General features: G+C 34.8%; 1 protein-coding gene across 1 annotated transcript; it reads left to right on the top strand.

Moving 5' to 3' along the window:
• Positions 1–7631: 7631 nt before the first annotated feature.
• On the top strand, positions 7632–20082 carry LOC149579807 (BURP domain-containing protein 5-like). Its single transcript, XM_089802555.1, has 3 exons — positions 7632–7766; positions 19106–19281; positions 19374–20082. Exons 1-3 carry the CDS (start codon positions 7632–7634, stop codon positions 20080–20082), a joined length of 1020 nt encoding a protein of 339 aa, XP_089658681.1.
• Positions 20083–22666: the final 2584 nt, after the last annotated feature.

Here is a 22666-nt window from a genome sequence, read left to right as displayed (position 1 = left end):
CGACACCATGTTTGATGGAAATAGGAAATGCCTAGAGGAGGGGGAGAGAATATCATCCCCAATCATATGTCTAATCGCTCGTCGTATAGAAGGTGAATGAACAGAGAACATGATATCCATATCTAAATCAACAAGCAAAGGGAGAGCACATTCGTCCACGCTTGGTTGGAGCCAAATACGATAGATTTTAGGCAAAATTGATCTATGAAACTAAGAAAAAGAGTCACACTAGATATACGCCTCCACGTCAAAGAACAATTCCAAACCACCAACAATGAAAGAGTGTTGAAACTAATGGCTTGACAAAAATAAATGAGTGTGAACAAGGAAAACTGCATCTCTTGTGTGAATTAAATTCCATTAGAAACTAGCATGCTCGAGGGATATGAAGGACATATATCCCTATGACATGAAATAACATCAGATGCCAAAATGACCATAAGCCCAAATGAAGTAAACCACGTGTCCATCTAAGGCACACAAAGTACAATTATGGCGTCTATATGACAGAACCTTGATGGCTATGTTTGAAAATCATGATAATGAGAAAATCAAATTCATCATGGAACATGAGCCCGATAAAATGTAATCAAGATCGACATTTAACAATATCTGAGGTAATCAATAATTATAACTCTTTGTATTGATCAAGAAATGAGGATGAATGAAAAGTGGAAATCGTGATGCCATCACAGCCTAGATTTGAAAGGTAATCAACAACTTGATTTCCCTCCCATAGAGTATGTAAAATACGTAAATCTTGATACTGATCCAACAAATTCCATATTTGAGAAAGAATGTACTTTAGTTGCTAGGAGAATGTCTGCCTTTTAATGCAAGCATCAATGATTACCTGTAAGTCACCTTCAATGTGTAGACATTGAAAGTTACCTTTTTTGGCAAGGACTAATCCAACAAATAGGGCTTGAGCTTCTGTAAGATTATTGGTACCCTCTGGTAAGGGGGCAGACGTAAATGCTAACATTTTCCCATTACAGTCATGAATACAAGCTCCTAACCTTGATTTACCTAGATTTCCTCTAGAGACACCATCGAAATTGATCTTCACATACCCTAAATTGGGAGGATACCAGTGTACATTAGAACGATTAGCTTTAGGTTGCGATTTATTGGCTAATCCACCACTAATAGGAATAAAGAGTGTTTTCCATTCACGCATAATGTTGGCATCCCAATGAGTAATGATAGGATTGAACTTACTTCTGCTAAGGCTTGCATTTGTTACTTTCGCAATTGACTTTTCGATACCTTCAAGCACCTTATCAACAATAGAAAAGTCTTTTCTGAATATCCACTTATTTCTTTTCCACCAAATAGCCCAAATGATTAATGCTAGGGAGCACTTCCATAACCCTGCAAACAAGACGCGAGGATGGATGATTGGCCATGTTTGGAAAGTATCCCATATGCTATTTTGGAGAGGGGTAAAGAAGCTTAATTTGCGCAGAAGAAAGGTCCAACACTGAAAGGCAAGCAAACATCTCACAAAGAGGTGATCACTTGTTTCAAATTCATCATTACATAACACACATTTGAAAGCTGAAGCAATATTTAATTTTACAAGTCTGTCACTTGTAAGAATCCTATGCTTCATAGCAAGCCATGCAAAACAACCATCTTTCGGAAGAATTACATTGTTCCAGCAAAACAAGTATGCTCTACAAGGACTCTTTATTGAAGCAATCTTTTGAATTAACTTGTATACCTCTTTAATAAAATAGTTACCATCCTTGGTAGGTGCCCACAACAATTTATCTTTAGAGTTTGATAAAAGGACATGTTTCTGATCTAAAATGGTACAAAAATATTGTCAATCTTGATTAGGAAGAGGAAGAAGATCTAGATCCTTCTAGAAGACTTTCCTAGAAAAAAGACAGACTGCTAAAATATAGTGATGAACTTGTGTTCCTCAAATAGAATCTGAAAATAAGCAATGATCTTTTGTACTAGGCAAAGTGATTAAGGGAGGTTAACCATTCCAAGAGTCTTTCCTAAATTTAACTTTATCTCCGCTATTTACTTCCTAAGCAATATACTTAAGAACAATGTCTCTTGAAGAGACCAAAAAGTCCCAAACCATAGACCCCTTTGGAGGATTAGACATTGAGAATATTCTTGATGGATCATTATTATCCAAATACTTTTGTTGGATTATTTGGCACCAAGTAGTGTGTGACTTGGTATACATTTTCCAAGCTAATTTACCACCAAATGCAACATTCCTATTTGATAAATCATGAACACCCGCACCCTTGACAATAGGAGTATGTGTCATGTCCTGGAGAGAAATACGAGGGATTTTCTTGCCATCTGACAAATTACTTGTCCAAAGGAAACCTCTAATTAGTTTTTGAATTTGTAAGATGACTAAGGTTGGAGCTTTAAGGACATCAAGCTAACTCAGAATGGCTGCAAGTATTGATTTAATGAGAAGAATTATGCCTGATAAAGAGAGCTATCTAACTTTCCGTGCAACAATTTTGCTTTTAATTCTATCAATGACAGAAGTCCAATAACTTGTCTTGTTGGACCCCATAAAAAATGGAATTCAAAGGTAATTAGAAGGTAGAAAGTCCTTAGAGAATCCCAAAATCTACACAATTTTGTCAGAAATGACTTTGTTTTTATTGAAGAGAAATTTTTTCATTTTTTGAGGGTTATTTTTTTGCCCAGAGACATCAAAATATAACTGCAAAACATGCTTAATCTGTCTGGCCTCAGAAACATGAGAATTACCAAACAAAAGTGTGTCATCTACAAATAATGAATGGGTGACGAATAAAGAAGTATCATGTATGTGCACACCCTACCATTTGCCTAGTGAGTTATGGAGTTTAATGTTCTTGCTGAAAGCTTTAGCCATAATGATGAATAAAGCTAGTGATAGTGGATCACCTTATCTAACACCTTGTCTAGAAGAGAAGAAACCAAAGGCTTTATCATTGATGATAACTGAGAATGAGGCTCCAGATTTACATGCTTTAATCCATTTACACCATGTTCTCAAAAAAACCCATTTTCTAAAGAATTGAAAAAGGAAAGTCCAACAAACTTTGTCATATGCTTTCATCATATCAAGTTTGACCACAAAATTTGGAGATTGTGAAGAATTAATAGAATGAAGGACTTCATGAGCAACCAAAGCACCCTCCATACTTTCCCTACCTCGAAAAAACTCGCCTTGTTTAGGAGATATAATGTTTGGAAGAAGAAGTTGCAGTCGCAAATAGATGGCTTTGGTGACAATCTTATATGTCAAATTGTATAAATAAATGGGTGGAAAATTCGCAAAATTTTTAGGCTCCATAGATTTAGGAATCAAAACAATATTAGTAGTATTGAAATACTTCAGCATAGATCTATTTTTCCTAGATTCCTCAATAGCAATGAATATATCCCAACCAATGGTGTCCCAACAACTTTGGTAGAAGAGAGCAGTAAACCCATCAAGGCCTAGGGCTTTATCTGGTGGGAATGAGAAGACAACCTTATGAATTTTGTGAATGGAAAAGGGAGCCATAAGCATAGAACTCTCTGAAGGAGAGACAATTGTAGGAATAGCTTCAAGAAGTTCATTCACTTGAGAATCCAAGGGTGTTGGATATTCTGCAAGAACAAGAAGATTTTTGAAGACATAAACACTTGCATCCCTAATATGTTGTTCATTAGTTAAAATCATTCCTGAAGTAGCATCCTGAATCTGAAATATCAGTATGGGGATTAGTGAAAGAAGATATCTTATTCTAGAATTGGAAATCTTTAAGCAAGCCATCAATTTAAATGGGCTTCTGATGATCTAAAAGGATTCCCTCTTCCTGTGCTATTTCAAAAATGATAGAAGTTGCAATCTCTGAAAGGATCTGATCACTAGTTTGCCTAGCCTTTGAATCAGCAAATTGTGAGTCAATGGACAGGCCCGTGGAGTAGATGAGGATGAAGAGGATCCCAAGAAAAAAGATCTCTGCCTTAGCACATTAGGGATTAGAAAATGAGGGCCCATTGATAATGAGGAGGAAGAAGCACATACAGTTTCACCAGGCAGCAAATTTTGAATACAAGGCAAAACTGACTAACGCAAAAGGGAAAATAGATAACTTGACATCTTGGAAGAATTCATATACCAAAAATCTCCCCAAAGGACAAGGGGTAAGACGACACTCTGGCCCTTCTGAGAATCTGTATCCCATTTAAAAGTGCATAACGCTGGGTTAGAATTGAAATCAGGGCAAACTTTTGTAGAATCAAATACCAATTCTTGACATTAGGAATTAAAATGACCCAATCTATTTTGAAATTTTTGCACAATGTCCACATTCTGCATCTTAATGGTCTGATTCCATACGCCCCATTGAGAGTTGATCTTGAATTGAATAGGGATGCTTTTCCTCATGTCTAAAAGTAGGCAAACTCTGACATCTAAATGAGGGCGATCAAAAGAGATAAGGGGCCCATGAGATTTAATGTAATGCATAAAAGTCTATTTATAAGCTATAGACTTGTGGAAAACTAACAAAAAAATAGGATCCCTTGCCTCAATGCAAAACATACAAATACTCTTGAATATTAAGTTTGGAACTTAGAACAAAACACCCACAATCAAACCTGCATATTCTATCATGCAACTCTACATAAATAAAACCATTATGCAGATTCAAGCTAGCCTACTGGCAATTGGACACTCATATGTGCGAATCCTAAAAGTAGCAATTGCTTTGGAAGCTTCTTGGCTGTGATTAAGCTTTTATAATTATTTATTATGTAATTTTGTTAGAATTCTACTACTTTGCAAATTTTGAATGATTAATAAATTTTCATATATAGCCAACCTTCGGGTTTATAGCCATGTGATTAAACTTTTATAATTATTTATTATTTAATTTTAAATTATAATTCCAGTTTAAATTTTTAAATGATTAATAAATTTCCATATACAACCATATACATCCTCAAAGTTCAGGTAGAAGGAAGGAATGAAATGAGTTTGTGAATATACAATATTTGAATAAATTTAAAGATCGGGCATATATACTCGAAGAAGAAAATGACAAAATGTGTTTGTGATATTTTAAATAACTTACCAGTAGGATTCTATTTCATCAAGCAACACAACATCCATATTGCTGGGAACATTGAGAACTTTGAGCTTCATAAGGCATCCAATTCTAGCAACCATGTCAATTGATTTGAGTAAAGATTCGGCTTCAAGCAATGTCTGTGGAAAATAAGATGTTTGTGATGGAGATTCTCTCCTTGAGCCTACCTGCTATGATCAATCATGGTGAGTTGTATAAATCATGTTAATGCCCAAGGAGAAGGCAACACAATCAGAATCATCTTTTATCATCAAAGGAAGAAAAACACATAAGACTGAGTAAGAGCATTACAATGCCTTCTCTCTCTCATCTCTCATCTATCATGACCCTGCACACTCTCCTTGCAAGCATCATTGCCATAATTGGTTGAAGAGTATGCCGTCTAGCCTGCAAGTGCAGGGGCACCCAATTCTCTCATAGGAGTTGGAAAGTTTGGAGGAATCCTTTTTTTTTCCCCTTCTAATTAGGAGTTAAATATGTCTAAGTACTTACGAAAATGGAGGATGTAGTGGCTTTTTCTTATCATCCTATTAATTCTACTTTTAGTAGAGTTTTGGAATTATCCAAAGTGAAGCCATAGCTACAATCAGAATAAGAACAACAAAGAAAGTTGCTTCTAATGTCATAACAGATGGCCTACATTCGCACTTCTATATTTCCTCAACATTTGTCAACTATCGCCATCCTTAAATATCACACACTAAGGAAAGAATTAAGCTTGGGAAAAAAAAAAGTCAACTTTGACCATTTAACACTTTTGGTCTAGGAATTAAGCTTAGTGTGTGATGTTTAAGCTCACCAACTCTATGTGATAGCAAGTTAGAGGCATGTGGCAAATGCCATCTTGTCCTCCATTACTTTATAGTTCTTAATGATATCCTAATGACTTGACAAAGACTATTGTTTTAGAGTACATTCTTGCATCAATATTTGAAAAAACATTTAACAATGCCAACTTCCTCTTCCTATTCAATATAGGAAATTGCCAAAGGACATGACACTAATTTTTTTTGAGGTTGATTAGAGAATAAAAATTAAGCTTAGAACTTTTGGATCTGACGTGGATTATAAAGTTGTCTAAATTAGTTTGATTATGGTTTTAGCATACTGATTTTAAATTATATATATATACTTTTAACAGACGTTCCAATCACGTTTCCATAATTGGATCTTAATTTCGCTTTTTATAATAGACGTTTCAATCATGTTTCCATATTTGGATCTTACCTTCGCTTTATATATATATAAAGCCATTCCAATCACGTTTCTACTTTAAAAAAATTTAGTACAATGTGAATTATTGAATGGCAAGGGGTGGTATGATTTGGAAAACCTGAGATATGCACTATCTCTAAGCTCTATATAACTGGACGAGATCCTCCGCACTAGGACGTATCTTAGAAATTATTAATCTTGCTTGCTCGGTCTCGGTCTCAACAAGATGAGGGCTTTAACTAGTTTCATTATTGTCATTGTATGCATTTCAATTATTTCATAAGTTTATGTAGATAGATAGTTTGTAATTTGGCGAGCTATGAAGTTGGCTTTCATCAACTTCTAAAAAAATTAAGCTTGGAAAAAGTCAAACTTTGACTATTTAACACTTTTCACTAGGAATGAAGCCTTAGTGTGTGATGTTTAAGCCGTTCAGTTGAATATGTCTAAGTACTGATGACAATGGTTGATGCAGTAGCTTTTTCTTATCATCTTATTAATTCTACTTGTAGCAGAGTTTTGGAATTATCCAAAGTGAAGCCATAGCTACAATAAGAATAAGAACAACAAAGAAAGGTGCTTCTAATGTCATAACATATGGCCTAAATGCCCACTTCCATATTTCCTCAACATCCATCAACTGTCACGACCCTTAAATATTACACACTAAGGGAAGAATTAAGCTTGAAAAAATGTCAACTTTAACCATTTAATTCTTTTGGTCTAAGAATTAAGCTTAGTGTGCGAAGTTTAAGCCCGCTAACTGTACACGATAGCAAGCTAGAGGCATGTGGCAAATGCTATCTTGTCCTCGATTACTTTATAGTTCTTAATGATATCCTAACGACTTGAAAATGACTATTGTTTTAGAGTACTTTCTTGCATCGATATTTGAAAAATACATTTAACAATGCCAACTTCCTCTTCCTATTCAATATAGCAAATTGCCAAGGACTCATTTGGTTACAAGAATATGAGGGGCAGAATAGGGTTTTGACAACAAAAACCTAGTTTTGCAGCAAAGTGGGGGCGTTTGGTTCACCAAACACAAAACTTGATTATCAATTTTTCTTGCAATTTTGGAGCAAAAATGGAAGAAGTTTCTTCCAAGAAATAGGTGGAATTCAAAATGAAAACCTGATTATGGATTTTTATGAAGGCCTTTTAATCAAATCATTGGGTCTGCGAAATCTGTATTAGGGTTTTGGAAGATGATAGAGGCATTTGGGAAGACAAACCTGTGAGCCATTTTCCCTCCCGCAACTTGGGTTTCTAGTATTCTTGGGCGAGGTTGGGGTTTCTATGGACGATGACAAGTTTTTCGTTTTGGGGGTTTCTGTGGACATCGATGAATTTGGAGATTTAGGGGTTTCTGTGGATGCTGATGAGTTTGGAGTTTTTGAGCCATTGTTCTCCGCTTTGGCTGATGACTATGGGGTTTTCCTACTTTCAATGACGGCTATGGGGTTTCTTCTCCTACCAATCTTTGCACGCACGATTCTATTCTCCCACCCATCTTTGCATTTTGGATTTTTTCTTTACATAGATATATCTTTTTTTTTTGCCAGTTTGCTTAGCAAAATAGTTAATATGTGCTCATGTCATTACCTTTGATTATCTGATTACATAATTTATATCATGGTTCTATTTCTATCTGCTATCAACTTATCAAAATAGTCAATATATGTTGTAACAGTTTGTTTCAAATCTATTTAGCAAAATAGACAATATGTGCTCACTAATGAGTACCAATATAGTGTTGTGAGCGATCAATGCAATACCATTAATCAAAGTGAATCATGCCAATGAAATGAACAACTAAACTATGGATATATCAAGTATGTATAAATCCATGCAAAACCATTCAACATAGGAAAATCATAAATTGAAATTACTTCAAATGTCAATCATGCCAATGCCAATGAAATAAACAACTAAACTATGTAACAATTTCTTGCCAGTAATGAGTTCTAGTATAGTGTTGTGAGAGATCAATGCAATACCATTGAATAGAGCCAAGTCATAAAATTTGTATGGATCAACTATGTATAGATCAATGGCAATTAGGGCTTTTATCTATACATAGTTTATGAGGTCATAAACTATGTATAGATCAATGCCAATCTTGGCTCTGATCTATACATAGTTTATGCACACAATTTATGAGGCCGTAAAATCTGTATAGATCATTGCAATTCCATTAAACACAACCAAGTCATAAGCTATGTATAGATCATTGCAATTTCATTAAACACAGCCTACTAATAAACTATGTATGGATGTACCTAACTAAAGTGTTTATGCCATGACTCTATTCACATGTTTCAGTTTTGCATTGTTAAAGGGTGGATACTAAATCCAACCTATATTTATGCAGTATACATGGTAGATCAATGACAATCATAGCTTTTATCTATACACAGTTGACCTATATGTAGTTTATAATGGTTCTATCTCTATTTGCTATCTACTTAGCAAAAAAATCAATATACATGTTGTAATAGTTTGTTTTGAATCTGCTTAGGAAAACAATAAACATGTGCTTAGTAATAAGATCAATGCAAATCATGCCAATGAAATGAGCAACTAAACTATGTATACATCAACTATACATAGTTTATGAGGTCATAAACTATGTATAGATAAATGCAGAAAGAAACCCTATTCCCACGTGCTAATAATACTCCTTTTCATCTTCTAAATGACGAGCCCGAAAGCACATTCATAAAAACCCAAATGCATACATACATACATGTGTGTGTACGTACGTACATACATGTGTGTGTACGTACGTACATACATGTGTGTGTACATACATACATACATACATACATACATACATGTGTGTGTATATACATACATACATGTGTGTGTGTGTGTGTGTACATAAATGCATACATATGTGTGCATGTGTACATACATGCATACATACATATGTGTGTCTGTGTACATATAGACAAATGGAATCAATATTATGCTTTCATTGGTAGACAAATTACATGGAGTAGAATGACATGTTATTGTAATTTGTTCATTATGGGCTTATGATCCTCAGTAGTTGGTACTCCTTGTTGTATTTGAATAAATAATTGACTTCTTAATGCAAAGAGGCTAGCAAATAATCATATTGTATCTCATAACTGATAGTATATAATTTTTCCATGTTTCAGGCCACTGATGGATCCTATGGACAATAGAGAGGTTCAAGGACACATAGTTAGGAAGACCACATACACCTGCATTCTCACAATTCTTTTTTCTTTTGTTGGCATAGCCAAAGTACTAGTAGCCTGAGAAGGAAGTCAAATGGGTAAATGAATAAGAAAAGGAAATTCATTTTGTAGAGACATTAGTCATTCCAATGAGGTGGATTGTCATGATCAAATTTGGATGAGTAGGGCAGCCTTCTTTTCTCTAGCTCATATTCTCAGGCTAAGGAAGCTTGAGAGATACAATCCACTTGAAGTTAGAGGAAAAACTAGTGATGTTCCTCCACACCCTTGGGCACAATATAAGGAATAGCAAGATTTCCTATAACTTTGGGCACTCAGGAGAGACAATCAGTCGATACTTCCACAAGGTGTTGATGATTGTCTTAGCCCTTCACAGGGATTACTTTATACCACCTGGTCCGGGAACTCCTCCTAAAATTAGTGGGACAGATCATTTTGAACCATTCTTCAAGGTAAATTATGCATTGCTACAAGCTTATTGTTTGGGTTGTTGTCCTTATCTTATTATTACTTGAGCATACATTTGATCAGTGTATCATATCCCATAGGGTTACATTGGAGCTATTGATGGAACCCATATTCTAGTGTAAGTCGATGTCAACATACAGGGTAAATATCGTGATAGAAAAGGGAACTTGTCACAAAATGTTATGGGTGTCTGCTCCTTTGATTGTAAGTTTCAGTATTGTCTTGCTAGTTGGGAAGGTTCTACTACGAATAGCCATGTTCTAGCCTTAGCTCTGTCTAGATCAGATCCACTTGTAGTTCCCCTTGGTAAGCCAAATCACATTTTAATATACTCAAGGGTATGCTAATTTTTTCAAGTATTGACAATATACTTTCTTTATGTAGGAAAATATTTTCTAGTGGATGCTGGATATCCAAATGCACTTGGATTTCTTGCTCCTTATCAGTGTACATGCTACCACTTGAAAGAGTGGTCAAGAGATAACCCAATAAACTCTACAGATGAGTTGTTCAACCATTGACACTCTTCTCTTAGAAATGTAGTAGAACGTACGTTTGGTATTATAAGGCAAAATTTTCCAATCTTAAGACATGCAACATCTTATGATATCATGACACAATCCTATATTGTGTTAGCATGTTGTATACTTCACAATTTCATTACAATAGAGGACGATCTTCCATCGGAAGTAGCTATTGAAGAGGAAGATGATCGTGATGGGATAGAGGTACCACTGCTTGAGACATATGGGTTGTCTCAGGAGGATAGAAATGAGTGGGCCCAATTTTGAGAAGATATAGCAAGTAGGATGTGGGAAGATTATAGATCCCGAGAATAAATGATTTATTAGAAGGCAATGTGCTTTATATGATTAAATTGATGTATGCATATACAATGATGGTGTGTGATTTTTTTATTCTGATATCAGTCCTTGCTACATTCCAATTAAATAAAAAGAGCATTAACTTTCAATTTAACACCTACTTTATGTACAAAAACTCTTGATCATATCTGCTAGACACAATCAAACTTGAAATGTAGATTACATTGTTTTAAATGTAAAAAAGCACAATTATTATAAAGCATAATTATTATACATCTTTGCATTGAGAAAGTACAATAACATGCTTCATAATGAGGCTCACGAGTATTTACCTGCCATTGATATCACCATTTTGTCTTGCTAGTAGTTTCGTTGATGCTGACATGTTATCATCAATTATTGCAACCTGCACACCAATCCTCTATAAATGATATTTTGTGCACAAATCTTCCATCCACCACCATAGTTACAATTAAAATATATAGTATCTAATGATTTGGAAAAGTTTGAATTGACTGGTACATCAGGCTGATGATGTGTATCGTCTTATAGGAGTAGCTTAAATGTCTCCCAACTATTCCTCCTATCCACTACCTCAAAACCACTCAAACTGTCACATGCTGTAGTTGAATAATGTTTATCATCTTTAGTTAAATGCTTTCAAGTTTATTAAATGTTAGCCTCATTGCATTAGGATGTATTAAAAAATGATATTTAAAGTTTATCGTCTTCAATTTTAAATGAAATACAACAAGGAGTACCAAATGATGAAGATGATAAGCCCACTAGTAACAAGAGAACAATGAATTCGTTGAAAATCCTATTTTTCTGATGTTACTCCTTGTTGCATTCCATTTAAATTTAAAGAGAAATAACTTTCAATTTCAATCATATGATTACTTTAAATTGTAATACATTTACCTATTCAATATGTTAGCCTCGTTCCATTATGATGTATTACAAATTGATATTTAAAGTTTATCACCTTCAAATTTAAATGAAATACATGAAGGAGTACACAATGGCATATACTAAGCTCATGATGAGCATTGATGGATCTAATAATGTGAACCATATGTGTTCTCCTATTAGTTTGAATGATATGGATGGATCCCTCACCACGAGCAACAAATCTTCTTCATACAACCATAGTTACAATTAAATTTATAGTATTTGATGATTTGGAAAAGTTTGAATTGACTGGTGCAATAGGCTAATGATGTGTATCATCTGATAGGAGTAGCTCAAATGTCTCTCAACTATTCCTCCTATCTGCTGCCTCAAAACCACTCAAATTATCACATGCTGTAGTTGAATGATATTTATCATCTTTAGTTAAATGATTTCAAGTTTATTAAATGTTAGCCTCATTGCATTAAGATGTATTAAAAAATGATATTTAAAGTTTATCGTCTTCAATTTTAAATAAAATACAGCAAGGAGTACCAAATGATGAAGATCATAAGCCCACTAGCAACAAGAGAATAGTGAATTCGTTGAAAACCCTAATTTTCTGATGTTACTCCTTGTTGCATTTCATTTAAATTTAAAGAGCAGTAACTTTCAATTTCAATCATATGGTTACTTTAAATTGTAATATGTTTACCTATTTAATATGTTAGCCTTGTTCTATTATGATGTATAACAAATTGATATTTAAAGTTTATCACCTTCAAATTTAAATGAAATACAAGAAGTTGTACACAATGGCATATACTGAGCTCATGATGAGTGTGGATGGCTTTGATCATGTGAACCGAATGTATTCTCCCATTAGTTTGAGTGATATAGATGGATCTCTCACCGCAAGAAACAAATCTCTACTTCTTCAAAGAAGAAAATGTGGACTAAACTGATGGAACACAAATTTTTAGACTTGCTTCTCAAACAAGTTCATCATAGATGAAAAGGTGAAGGTGGTTTTAAAAAAGAAGCCTGGACTACTATAGAGAGGACATTCAATACAGGGATGAACTTGAATCTATCATGAGATCATTTTAACAATAAGCTCAAAACATGGAAAGTAGGATATAGAGTAATGAAGGACTTGAAAAATACAAGTAGGTTAGCTTGGAATGAAGAAACTCAAATTGTGGATGCTGAGGGTTCTGTGTGGGATGAACTTTTGAAGGTAGGATGATCTTTGTATTCTTTTGATTGAAGAAATTTCCCTTCTTATTTTAGTAATGAAAAACTAACAACCTAATCCATCTATTAATGCTTAGAGGAGAGAATTCAAAAATGCAAAAATGTATAAGAGGTCACCTTTCCAATATTTCTATGAGTTGGCTATAATTTTTGACAATGACATTGCTAAAGGGTTCGAAGCTACAATGCCCCTTGATGTTGAAGAAGGGCACCCTATGAACGATGCATTCCACTTGCTTGATGATGATGATACCAATTATGGTAAACCTCTTGACAGGTAACTAGATTTTGATGAAGAGTTATATCATTCCAATTAGTCGAGTGCAAGTGGTAGAGGGACTCCTCCACCATCATCATCAAGGAGGGGAAAGAGGAAGAAGACAACTCTGGCTAGATCATTAGATGTGATGTGTGAAACTATGAAAGAATTGAAAGATGACCTCAATAAGCCTCATATTATAAAAGTGGATAAATCTAAAGAGAAGAATGTTTTGAGCGCCCCATATACTGCTCTCAAAGCTATCCCTGAATTGAGTCGAGTAGTTTTCTTGAAAGCACATGATACCTTTGTGCTTCAACATGAAAGAGTCAAAGGGTTCTTGATGATGGATGAGGTGGAGAGAGTGGAATGGCTTGTAATGAAATTTGGTACGACTTAGCTATTTCAACTACTGACTGGATTGCAATGGCATATGCTACATGATTTCTCTATTCAATGGTTTTGCATTGATCTCTGATAGCACTAAACTGGAACTATATTGATCTCACAACACTATATTGGAACTCATTACACAACACATTTTAACTATTTAATTGGCATTGGTATGATTGGCATTTGAAGTAATTCTCATTTATGAGTTGCCTCTATTTAATAATTTTGCATGGATCAGTTTATGAGTTGCCTCTGTTTAATGTTTGGCATTGATCAATACATAGTTTAGTTGTTCATTTCATTGGCATGATTGGCATTGATCACTACATAGTTTTGTTGTTCATTTCATTGGCATGATTAGCATTGATCAATACATAGTTTAGTTGTTCATTTTATTGCCATTGGATCTCTCATAGCACTATACTAGAACTCATTGCTGAGCACATTTTGATTGTTTTACTAAGTAGACTAGCAAGAAACTATTACATAGCTTAGTTGTTCAGTTCATTGGCATTGTCATGATTGACATCTAAAGTAATTCTAGTTTACAAGTTTCCTATGTTGAATGGTTTTGCATGGATCTATACATACTTGACATATCCATAGTTTAGTTGATCAAATTGTTACAATGTGTATATTAAAATTTTTGCTAAGTAGATAAAAAATAGAAATATAACCATGATAAACTATGTATAGGTCAGTTATGTATAGATAAAAGCCATGATTGCCATTGATCTATACATATTTGATACATACATAGTTTACCACTTGGATTTATTTAATGATATTGCATTGATCTCTCACACCACTCAAATGGAACTAATTACTAGCAAGAAACTGTTACATAGTTTAGTTGTTCATGGCATTGACATTGGCATGATTAGCATCTAAAGTAATTCCAGTTAATGAGTTTCCTATGTTTAATGGTTTTGCATGGATCTATACATACTTGATATATCCATAGTTTAGTTGTTCATTTCATTGGCATGAGTGGCATTGATCAATACGTAGTTTAGCTATTCATTTCATTGGCATAACATGATTGGCATTGATGAATACATAGTTCAGTTGTTCATTTCATTGGTATTGGTATGATTGGCATTTGAAGTAATTCTACTTTATGAGTTTCCTATGTTGACTGATTTTGCATGGATCTATACATACTTGATATATCCATAATTTAGTTGTCCATTTCATTGGCATGATTCACTTTGATTAATGGTATTGCATTGATCTCTCACAACAATATATTGGAACTCATTAGTGAGCACATATTGACTATTTTGCTAAATAGATTCTAAACAAACTATTACAACATATATTGACTATTTTTCTAAATAGATTCAAAACAAACAATTACAACATATATTGACTATTTTGCTAAGTAGATAGCAGATAGAAATAGAACCATGATAAACTATGTATAGGTCAACTATGTATAGATAAAAGCCATGATTGTCATTGATCTGCCATGTATACTACATAAATATAGGATGGACATCCATACATAGTTTATGAGTTGGCTGCTTTTAATGGTATTGCATTGATCTCTACATATTTTATGACCTCATAAGTATGTTGAATGGTTTTGCATGGATCTATACATACTTGATATATCCATAGTTTAGTTATTCATTTCATTGGCATGATTCACTTTGATTAATGGTATTGCATTGATCTCTCACATCACTACACTGGAACTCATTAGTGAGCACATATTGAATATTTTGCTAGACAGATTCTAAACAAATTGTTACAACATATATTGAGTATTTTGCTAAATAGATTCGAAACAAACAGTTACATCATATATTGACTATTTTGCTAAGCAGATAGCGAATAGAAATAGAACCATGATAAACTATGTATAGGTCAACTATGTATAAATAAAATCCATGATTGCCATTGATCTATACATATTTGATCTATATATAATTTACCACTTGGCTTTATTTAATGGTATTGCATTGATATCTCACAACACTATATTGGAACTTATTATTGAGTACATTCTGACTATTTCATTGGAATTGGTATTATTGGCATATGAAGTAATTGTATTTTATGAGTTTCCTTTGGTATGATTGGCATCTGAAGTAATTCTATTTTATGATTGGCACTATGATATATACAGGTAATCAAAGCTAACCACATGAGCACATATTGGAACTCATTATTGAGCACATATTGAGCACATATTGACTATGTATAGATAAAAGCCATGATTGGCATTGATCTATACATATTTTATGACTCGGCTCTATTTAATGGTATTGCATTGATCTCTCACAACACTAATCTGGAACTAATTACTTGATCTATGCATAGTTTAGTTGTTCATTTCATTGGCAAGATTGGCATTGGTCAATACATAGTTTAGTTGTTCATTTCATTGGCATGATTGGTATTGGTCAATACATAGTTTAGTTGTTCATTTCAGTGGCATTGGTGTGATTTTCATCTAAAGTAATTCTAGTTTTTGACTTGGCTTTGTTTAGTGGTATTGCATTGATGTATATATGTACACTAACATGTATATATGTATGTGTGTATGTATGTACATACATGTATGAATGTATGTGCGTATGTATGTATGTATGTGCATATGTATGTACACACATGTATGTACGTATGTATACATACTTGATCTATGCATAGTTTAGTTGTCCATTTCATTGACATGATTAACATGGTCAATACACAATTTAGTTGTTCATTTCATTGGCATTCACACGATTGGCACGTGAAGTAATTCTAGATGGTTAGTTGGCTTTGTTTAGTGGTATTGCATTGATCTCTCACAACACTATACAGGAACTCATTACCTGAGCACAATTTTACTATTTTGCTAAGCATACTTGATGTATACATACCTGATCTATACACAGTTGGGATCTCGTAAATGTTTGGTATAGTTGTTCATTGCATTGTTAATTAGAGCTATAATTGAACCATACATACATGGAATACATGAGTGGCTAATGATGAATGCTCAATTGTAGAACTTGAGAGCATATGCTAATAGAAATGTGACTTGGTAGATTATATTGTACAGTTCATGATACTGTCCTATTTTATATCTATAGTCCTAATTTTTTTGCATATATTTTTATTTCTTCTCTTTTTGTCCCTATTTGATTTCCTATGTATGTTCTCACTGACAAGATTATCAAAAGTATTGAGGATTTCTTGTAGATGATTGTACAGTTCATGATTCTGTCCCATGTTATATGCATATTCCTAATTTGCTTAGATATTTTTAAAATTTCTTGTCTTTTTTTTTTTTTTTTCTGCAATTTGGTTTCCTATGTATGTGCTTCCTGACAAGATTGTCAATAGTATTGACAAAGTGTCTCTCTTTTGTATTTTTTTTATTGCTCTTGATTTGCTGATATTGCGAGACCACACATGCTGATAAAAAATGAGCTATCTGATGATTGTTTAATGTGCATGTTTGTAAACAGTCAATATATCTGATGCTACTCCTTGGTGTATTCCCTTAAAAAATAATCAGGTTTTAATTTTTCAAGTATGTTTAGTTCATATATGTAGGCTTGACCATCTAACAATACAAACAGTAATGGGAAGATTGAGCAGCATGAGAGGGTTGCTCGCCGAATGTGGGGCATAAGGGTATAGAGCGTGGATTTCTGAGTGTTTTCATATTTAACGGTGTGTTTTCACACCACCATTCAGATCATGGATATTGTTGTTTCTCATTAGTTCGTGGATATTGGTTTTCTATCTTCTATCTTATGCTACATATGCAACATTGAATTATTGATTAGATACCTAGTTTAAACATATTTGGATCACATTCATAATTTGAACATATTTTGATGACATTGTTATTTGAATGTTGGTATCTGTTTGATCTATACATAGTTTATATATGTAGGATTGATTATCTAACACTACAGAGAATATTGGGAAGAATGAGCAACATGAGAGGGTTGCTAACCGAATGTGGTTCATAACGGTATAGAGCGTGGATTTCCTAGTGTTCTCATATTTAACGGCTAAGTCACAAGGTTCGAATTCGAGTTTGACATTTATGAAGTTCGGATGAAGTTCGACAAGGCAAAAATATTGAAAAAAAATTCGATGATAAATTCGTCTTATTTAATTTTTCAAAAATATATAAATATATGATCAGAATTCCCAACTATGACACAATTTATAACTTTGTACAAATGATTGCAAGTATGATCATTTTTTACTTTTCTTTTCTAATAAATAGAATTAAAATAAAAAATAATAATCATTTTATTTATTCTTTACTAACAAAATAAATCTGTGAATATTAAAGAATTAAAAATAATAATAATGTAGTCTAATTATAAATAAATTAGTAATCATAAATATTAATACTTTACTAATTATAATACTTGTGTTTCACTAATAAAATAAGATTAAAAGTATTTACTTCAAATTCCAATTCTAATTTGAAAATGAATAACTAAACACAAGAAAAAGATAATCCCAATCATATTCGTTTCAATTCCAATTTCTAAATTGGCAACCAAATGTAGAATATGGATTTGTATATTCATCTTCCGTGTCAACCAAATGGTCCAATTATCTTCCTAAAATGCATAACATAACCGGATTTTCAAAAACGTAATTACGAGATACCCTGATTATGAGACAAATTCATCTTCCCAACCAAACGAGGCCCAAAGAACATAACACTAATTTTTTGAGGTTGATAAGAAAATAAAAATTAAGCTCAGAACTTTCGTATCTGACGTGGATTATAAAGTTGTCTAAATTAGTTTGATTATGGTTTTAGCATAGTGATTATGATTCTAGCATAGTGATTTTAAATTATATATATATATATATACTTTGAAGAGACGTTCCAATCATGTTTCCACTTAAAAAATAATTATAACAGACGTTCCAATCACCGTTTCCATATTGGGATCTTAATTTCGCTTTTAATAACAGACGTTCCAATCACGTTTTCGTATTTGCATCTTAATTTCGCTTTATCTTTTCATATATATATATATATATTTTAGAAGCCATTCCAATCACGTTTCGACTTAAAAAATTATTAGTACAATGTCAATTATTGAAAAGGCATGATAGCCGGTACAATGTGAATTATTGAATGGCAAGGGGTGGTATGATCTGGAACTATCTCTAAGCTCTATATAACTGGACGAGATCTCCCCACCAGGACGTATCTCAGAAATTATTGATCTTGCTTGCTCGGTCTCGGTCTCAACAAGATGAGGGCTTTAACTGGTTTCATTATTGCCATTGTATGCATTTTCATTATTTCATAAGTTTATGTAGATAGATAGTTTGTAACTTGATTTATTTTAAATATTGAAAGTTAATTGGAGTATTTAAGGAATGTGAAATAGTTTGATTTTATAAAATTAGATAATTGAATTTTGATAGAGATGTCATATATTTAATTTGTCTTTCTGCAATTGACAGTCAGTAGTGGCCTGCTGGGCGGCGTATAATGTGGAAGACGAGAGGGAAAGCGTAATAGTTGCGTACTGGAGTGAGAAGCTGCCCACCATACCCATCCCACACAGTCTGCTGGAACTCTTCTCTACTAAAGGTGATAAAGAGGGGACGCCTCTGCTGAAAAAGAGAGTTGGGGTGCTGTCTTTGATACGCTCCATGGAGGATTTGGAAATAATTTCAAAACTCCAGAGAGTATGCCCGAGGCCGCAGATGAGAACTTCCCTTTTTACAGGTACATAAAATCTGCAGATGACAAGCCCGCGTCAGATGAGAAGCCTTCTAACACTGCAGATCATATTCATGTGCATGAGATGCCAAGGGACACAGCGCTGATCAAGTCATGGTTTCTGCTAGAGAAAAATCTGGTGATCGGAACTAAAGTGTCTCTGAGATTTTCCAACAAGAAGAAGAATAAGCCGCACTTCCTTCCACGGTCAGTGGCAGACGAAATCCCGTTCTCCTCCTCGAACCTCTTTGTGGCAATGGAGAAGCTCAACGTAGTGCCAGATTTCGTCACGGCTGGGGCCATGAAGGCGGCTCTGAATCATTGCGAAAGTTCGGCAATGCAGGGCGAAACAAAGTACTGCGCAACATCGATGGAATCCATGATTGATTACACCACCTCAAAGCTGGGGAGCAGCCATTTAATCGTTGTGGCGATGAATGCTTCAAAATCAGTGAAGCAGCAGGAGTACAACATCATGGGGGTGAAATACGAGAAGGAGAAGGTGGCGTATGTGTGCCACATTGTAAAGTACGCGTACGGGGTGTATTGCTGCCACGTATTGCAAGGCACGAAGATTGCAAGGGCCTGGCTGAAGGGTGAAGATGAGATTACGGTGGAGATGGCGATTATCTGTTATACAGACACCAGCGCTTGGGATCCCACATACATAGCATTCCGGGTGTTGAATGTCAAGCTTGGTGGTGCTCCTGTGTAATGTCCCCATTTTAGCCGTTGACCAAGTGTGTGTGCGTTAGCTTTGTTCTATATGGTTTTGAGGGCTAACAAAGAGTTTAATGAGATTCTGGAGTGTTTTGGCCTAGCCATTTCCAGTTTGGGCCAAAACAAAGTTGAATTACTCAGTTTCAGGCATACTTACTATTTTTAGTAAGTCGGCAGGACACAGTGCAAGTCAATTTTGGTGATTGGATTTGATACTCTTCGGTGAGAGCTTTCCGATGAGCTATCACTCGCATTATTCAGAGTTCGATTGCTAATACATTTTAATGCTTGAAGTTTTATTAAAGTAACGTCTAATTTAATTGTAAAATATTAAAGTGTTACTTTAATATTTATTTTATGGGAATGTGTACCCAAGGGAGACATAAGGGGTATTTTAATATATGTTTTATATACTACACATCTTTTATCTCACATTGCCCATATGAGTTGAGCGGACCTTTGGAAATAGAATAAAAGGAAGCATTTGTGGCTTCATTAGCCAGGTTGAATATGAGAAGAAATTGGTGTGTGAGGTGCAGCTCCGTTCTTGGCATTTGAGGACGTCTATCCTCTCTTGTAACATTCTAGACGTCATTCCCTTGAGGTTTGGCCTTTGGAATTCTTTGTTATTGGCTTCATTATCAGGCAATTTAGTTGCATTTCTAGCTACAGGCAAATTTGGTATTTTGCTCATATCTTCTTCACTACTTTTTCGACGCTTATGCTGCTTTGAGGGAATGATATTATGAAGGTAGTGGACTGATTGAAGGAAAAAACACTGTAGCAGCAAGTTCGAAAGCATGGGCTGGAGTATTATGTCAATACTACTGAAGTAATTAGTGAGTTGATAAATCTGCCATGTATTTGATTTTATGAATTCTGAAAATAACATTTTATTAGCAACAGTTCATTTCCACTTTGCATATTATTGTAGTTTCTTTCTTGTTTATGTTGTATGATACCAATTCCATGCACAAAACACAACAAACAAATAAAAGTTTGATTTTCAGAGTTATAAGGGGTTTAAAACATTAAACGAAGAAATAAGAGGTTGAATGCAAATTGTTTGACAAAATTCCTTTCAGCAAATTGGTTTAGTTTTTTGGGACATCCAGGCGTGCCCACGACAGTGGTATCAGAGCTATAAGTCTTGCCATCCTGTGGAGGTCTTATAGGGAATTTGGAACAGCCGGATAGAGGGAAACGTGTTTGACGAAATGTCAAAACACTAAAATCAGAAAAAAAAAAAAACACAGGCTAAGCATTTATGTTTGAGCATGCGACAGGGGCCTTATAATTTCCGCGATACCAGAGCAAGACAAAATAGGATTTCAGACTTGCAAAGCAAACAGTCTAGTACATCCGTGCAGGGGGACATTGAATCCAACCATATAGACACAGAGGAGATATTATTTGATCAGGACAACAATATGGGTGATCGAGATGACAGGAATACAGGATTAGGCGGAGGCAAGAATGCCGGTCCAGATCAGGGGGACGTAATGTTCAGACAATTACTGGATACATTAGAGCAGGGGCAGCGTATGCAGCAGGAGCAGAATAGGCGAATGGACATGATGTTGCAGCTCATGGCTAGACAGATGGGTGTCAATATTAATCCAGGTGATGCCAACAACAGAAACAATAACAATGAGGGAAACAATAACAATGGGGGAAATAATAACCATGGAGGCCAAGGCAACAAAAATGGTCCTGAGAATAACATTAATGGTAATAATGGACACGACAACAATGGGAATGAGGCTGATAACTTTAGACACGTTGCATGCCCAGCGCAGACTGCGAGCTTGAGACCTCTTCTACCCACCTTCCCACCCAGAGATCCGGTTCAACCAGTAAACGAACCGTAGATTACCGAGTTACAAGATCAGTTCAGGAGGGACTGGGAGGCTAGTGGATCAGAGTTTCAGGCAGATATTTCCCTCAGAGATTATATAGACTTGAGGATGAGACACATGCTTAGAGCAAGAGGGAGGAATCAAAACTTTGAGCTGAGAAAGAAAGTTGGAAAAATTTCCTTACCTTATTATGATGCTTTAGGGAAGATGACTACACGAGCTTGGGTGCAGAAGGTAGATACATACTTGCAGCTAAATCCTATGCCTGAAGAGGAGGCTATCAAGTATGCAGCTATGCACTTGGATGGCGTTGCACATGAATGGTGGCATCATGGCATGGTGACTTTGGGGCATAATCAGATTACATCTTATGAGAAATTCACCGAAACATTGATTGAGAGATTTGACACTAGGGATCCCGAGTTACATTTCAAGGAACTAGCACAGTTAAAATAGTCAGGTTCTGTGGATGCTTACATTGTCGAGTTTCAACGCTTGTCTGTACTTGTTACTAATATCTCTCCTAGGAGATTGGTGGTGTTATTTTGTGATGGTCTTGCTGATCCATTACGAGGTTGGGTGAACGGACATGATCCACTCACCTTAGCTGAAGCAACTAAAAAAGCATGAAATTTAGCCCCTTCGGTATACAAAGGAAAAAACCATTCAACAGATTCTTCCTACCGCAAGGACAAAGACAAAAAATCATTTCAGAAAGAG

Source organism: Cupressus sempervirens, chromosome 1 (genome assembly GCF_028749045.1).
Source record: "Cupressus sempervirens isolate cs-2001-9-10 chromosome 1, ASM2874904v1, whole genome shotgun sequence".
Lineage (NCBI taxonomy): Eukaryota > Viridiplantae > Streptophyta > Pinopsida > Cupressales > Cupressaceae > Cupressus > Cupressus sempervirens.
Note: the sequence above shows the minus strand (reverse complement) of the source record. Positions and strands in the feature narration are given on the sequence as shown.

Excerpts from the sequence above, each read along its gene's own strand:
- LOC149579807 (XM_089802555.1), top strand. The coding sequence starts at position 7,632 with ATGGACGATGACAAGTTTTTCGTTTTGGGGGTTTCTGTGGACATCGAT. Across the intron at positions 7,767-19,105 it reads CTTTGGCTGATGACTATGGG|TCAGTAGTGGCCTGCTGGGC; the intron begins GTTTTCCTACTT and ends TGCAATTGACAG. Across the intron at positions 19,282-19,373 it reads AAAAAGAGAGTTGGGGTGCT|GTACATAAAATCTGCAGATG; the intron begins GTCTTTGATACG and ends CCCTTTTTACAG.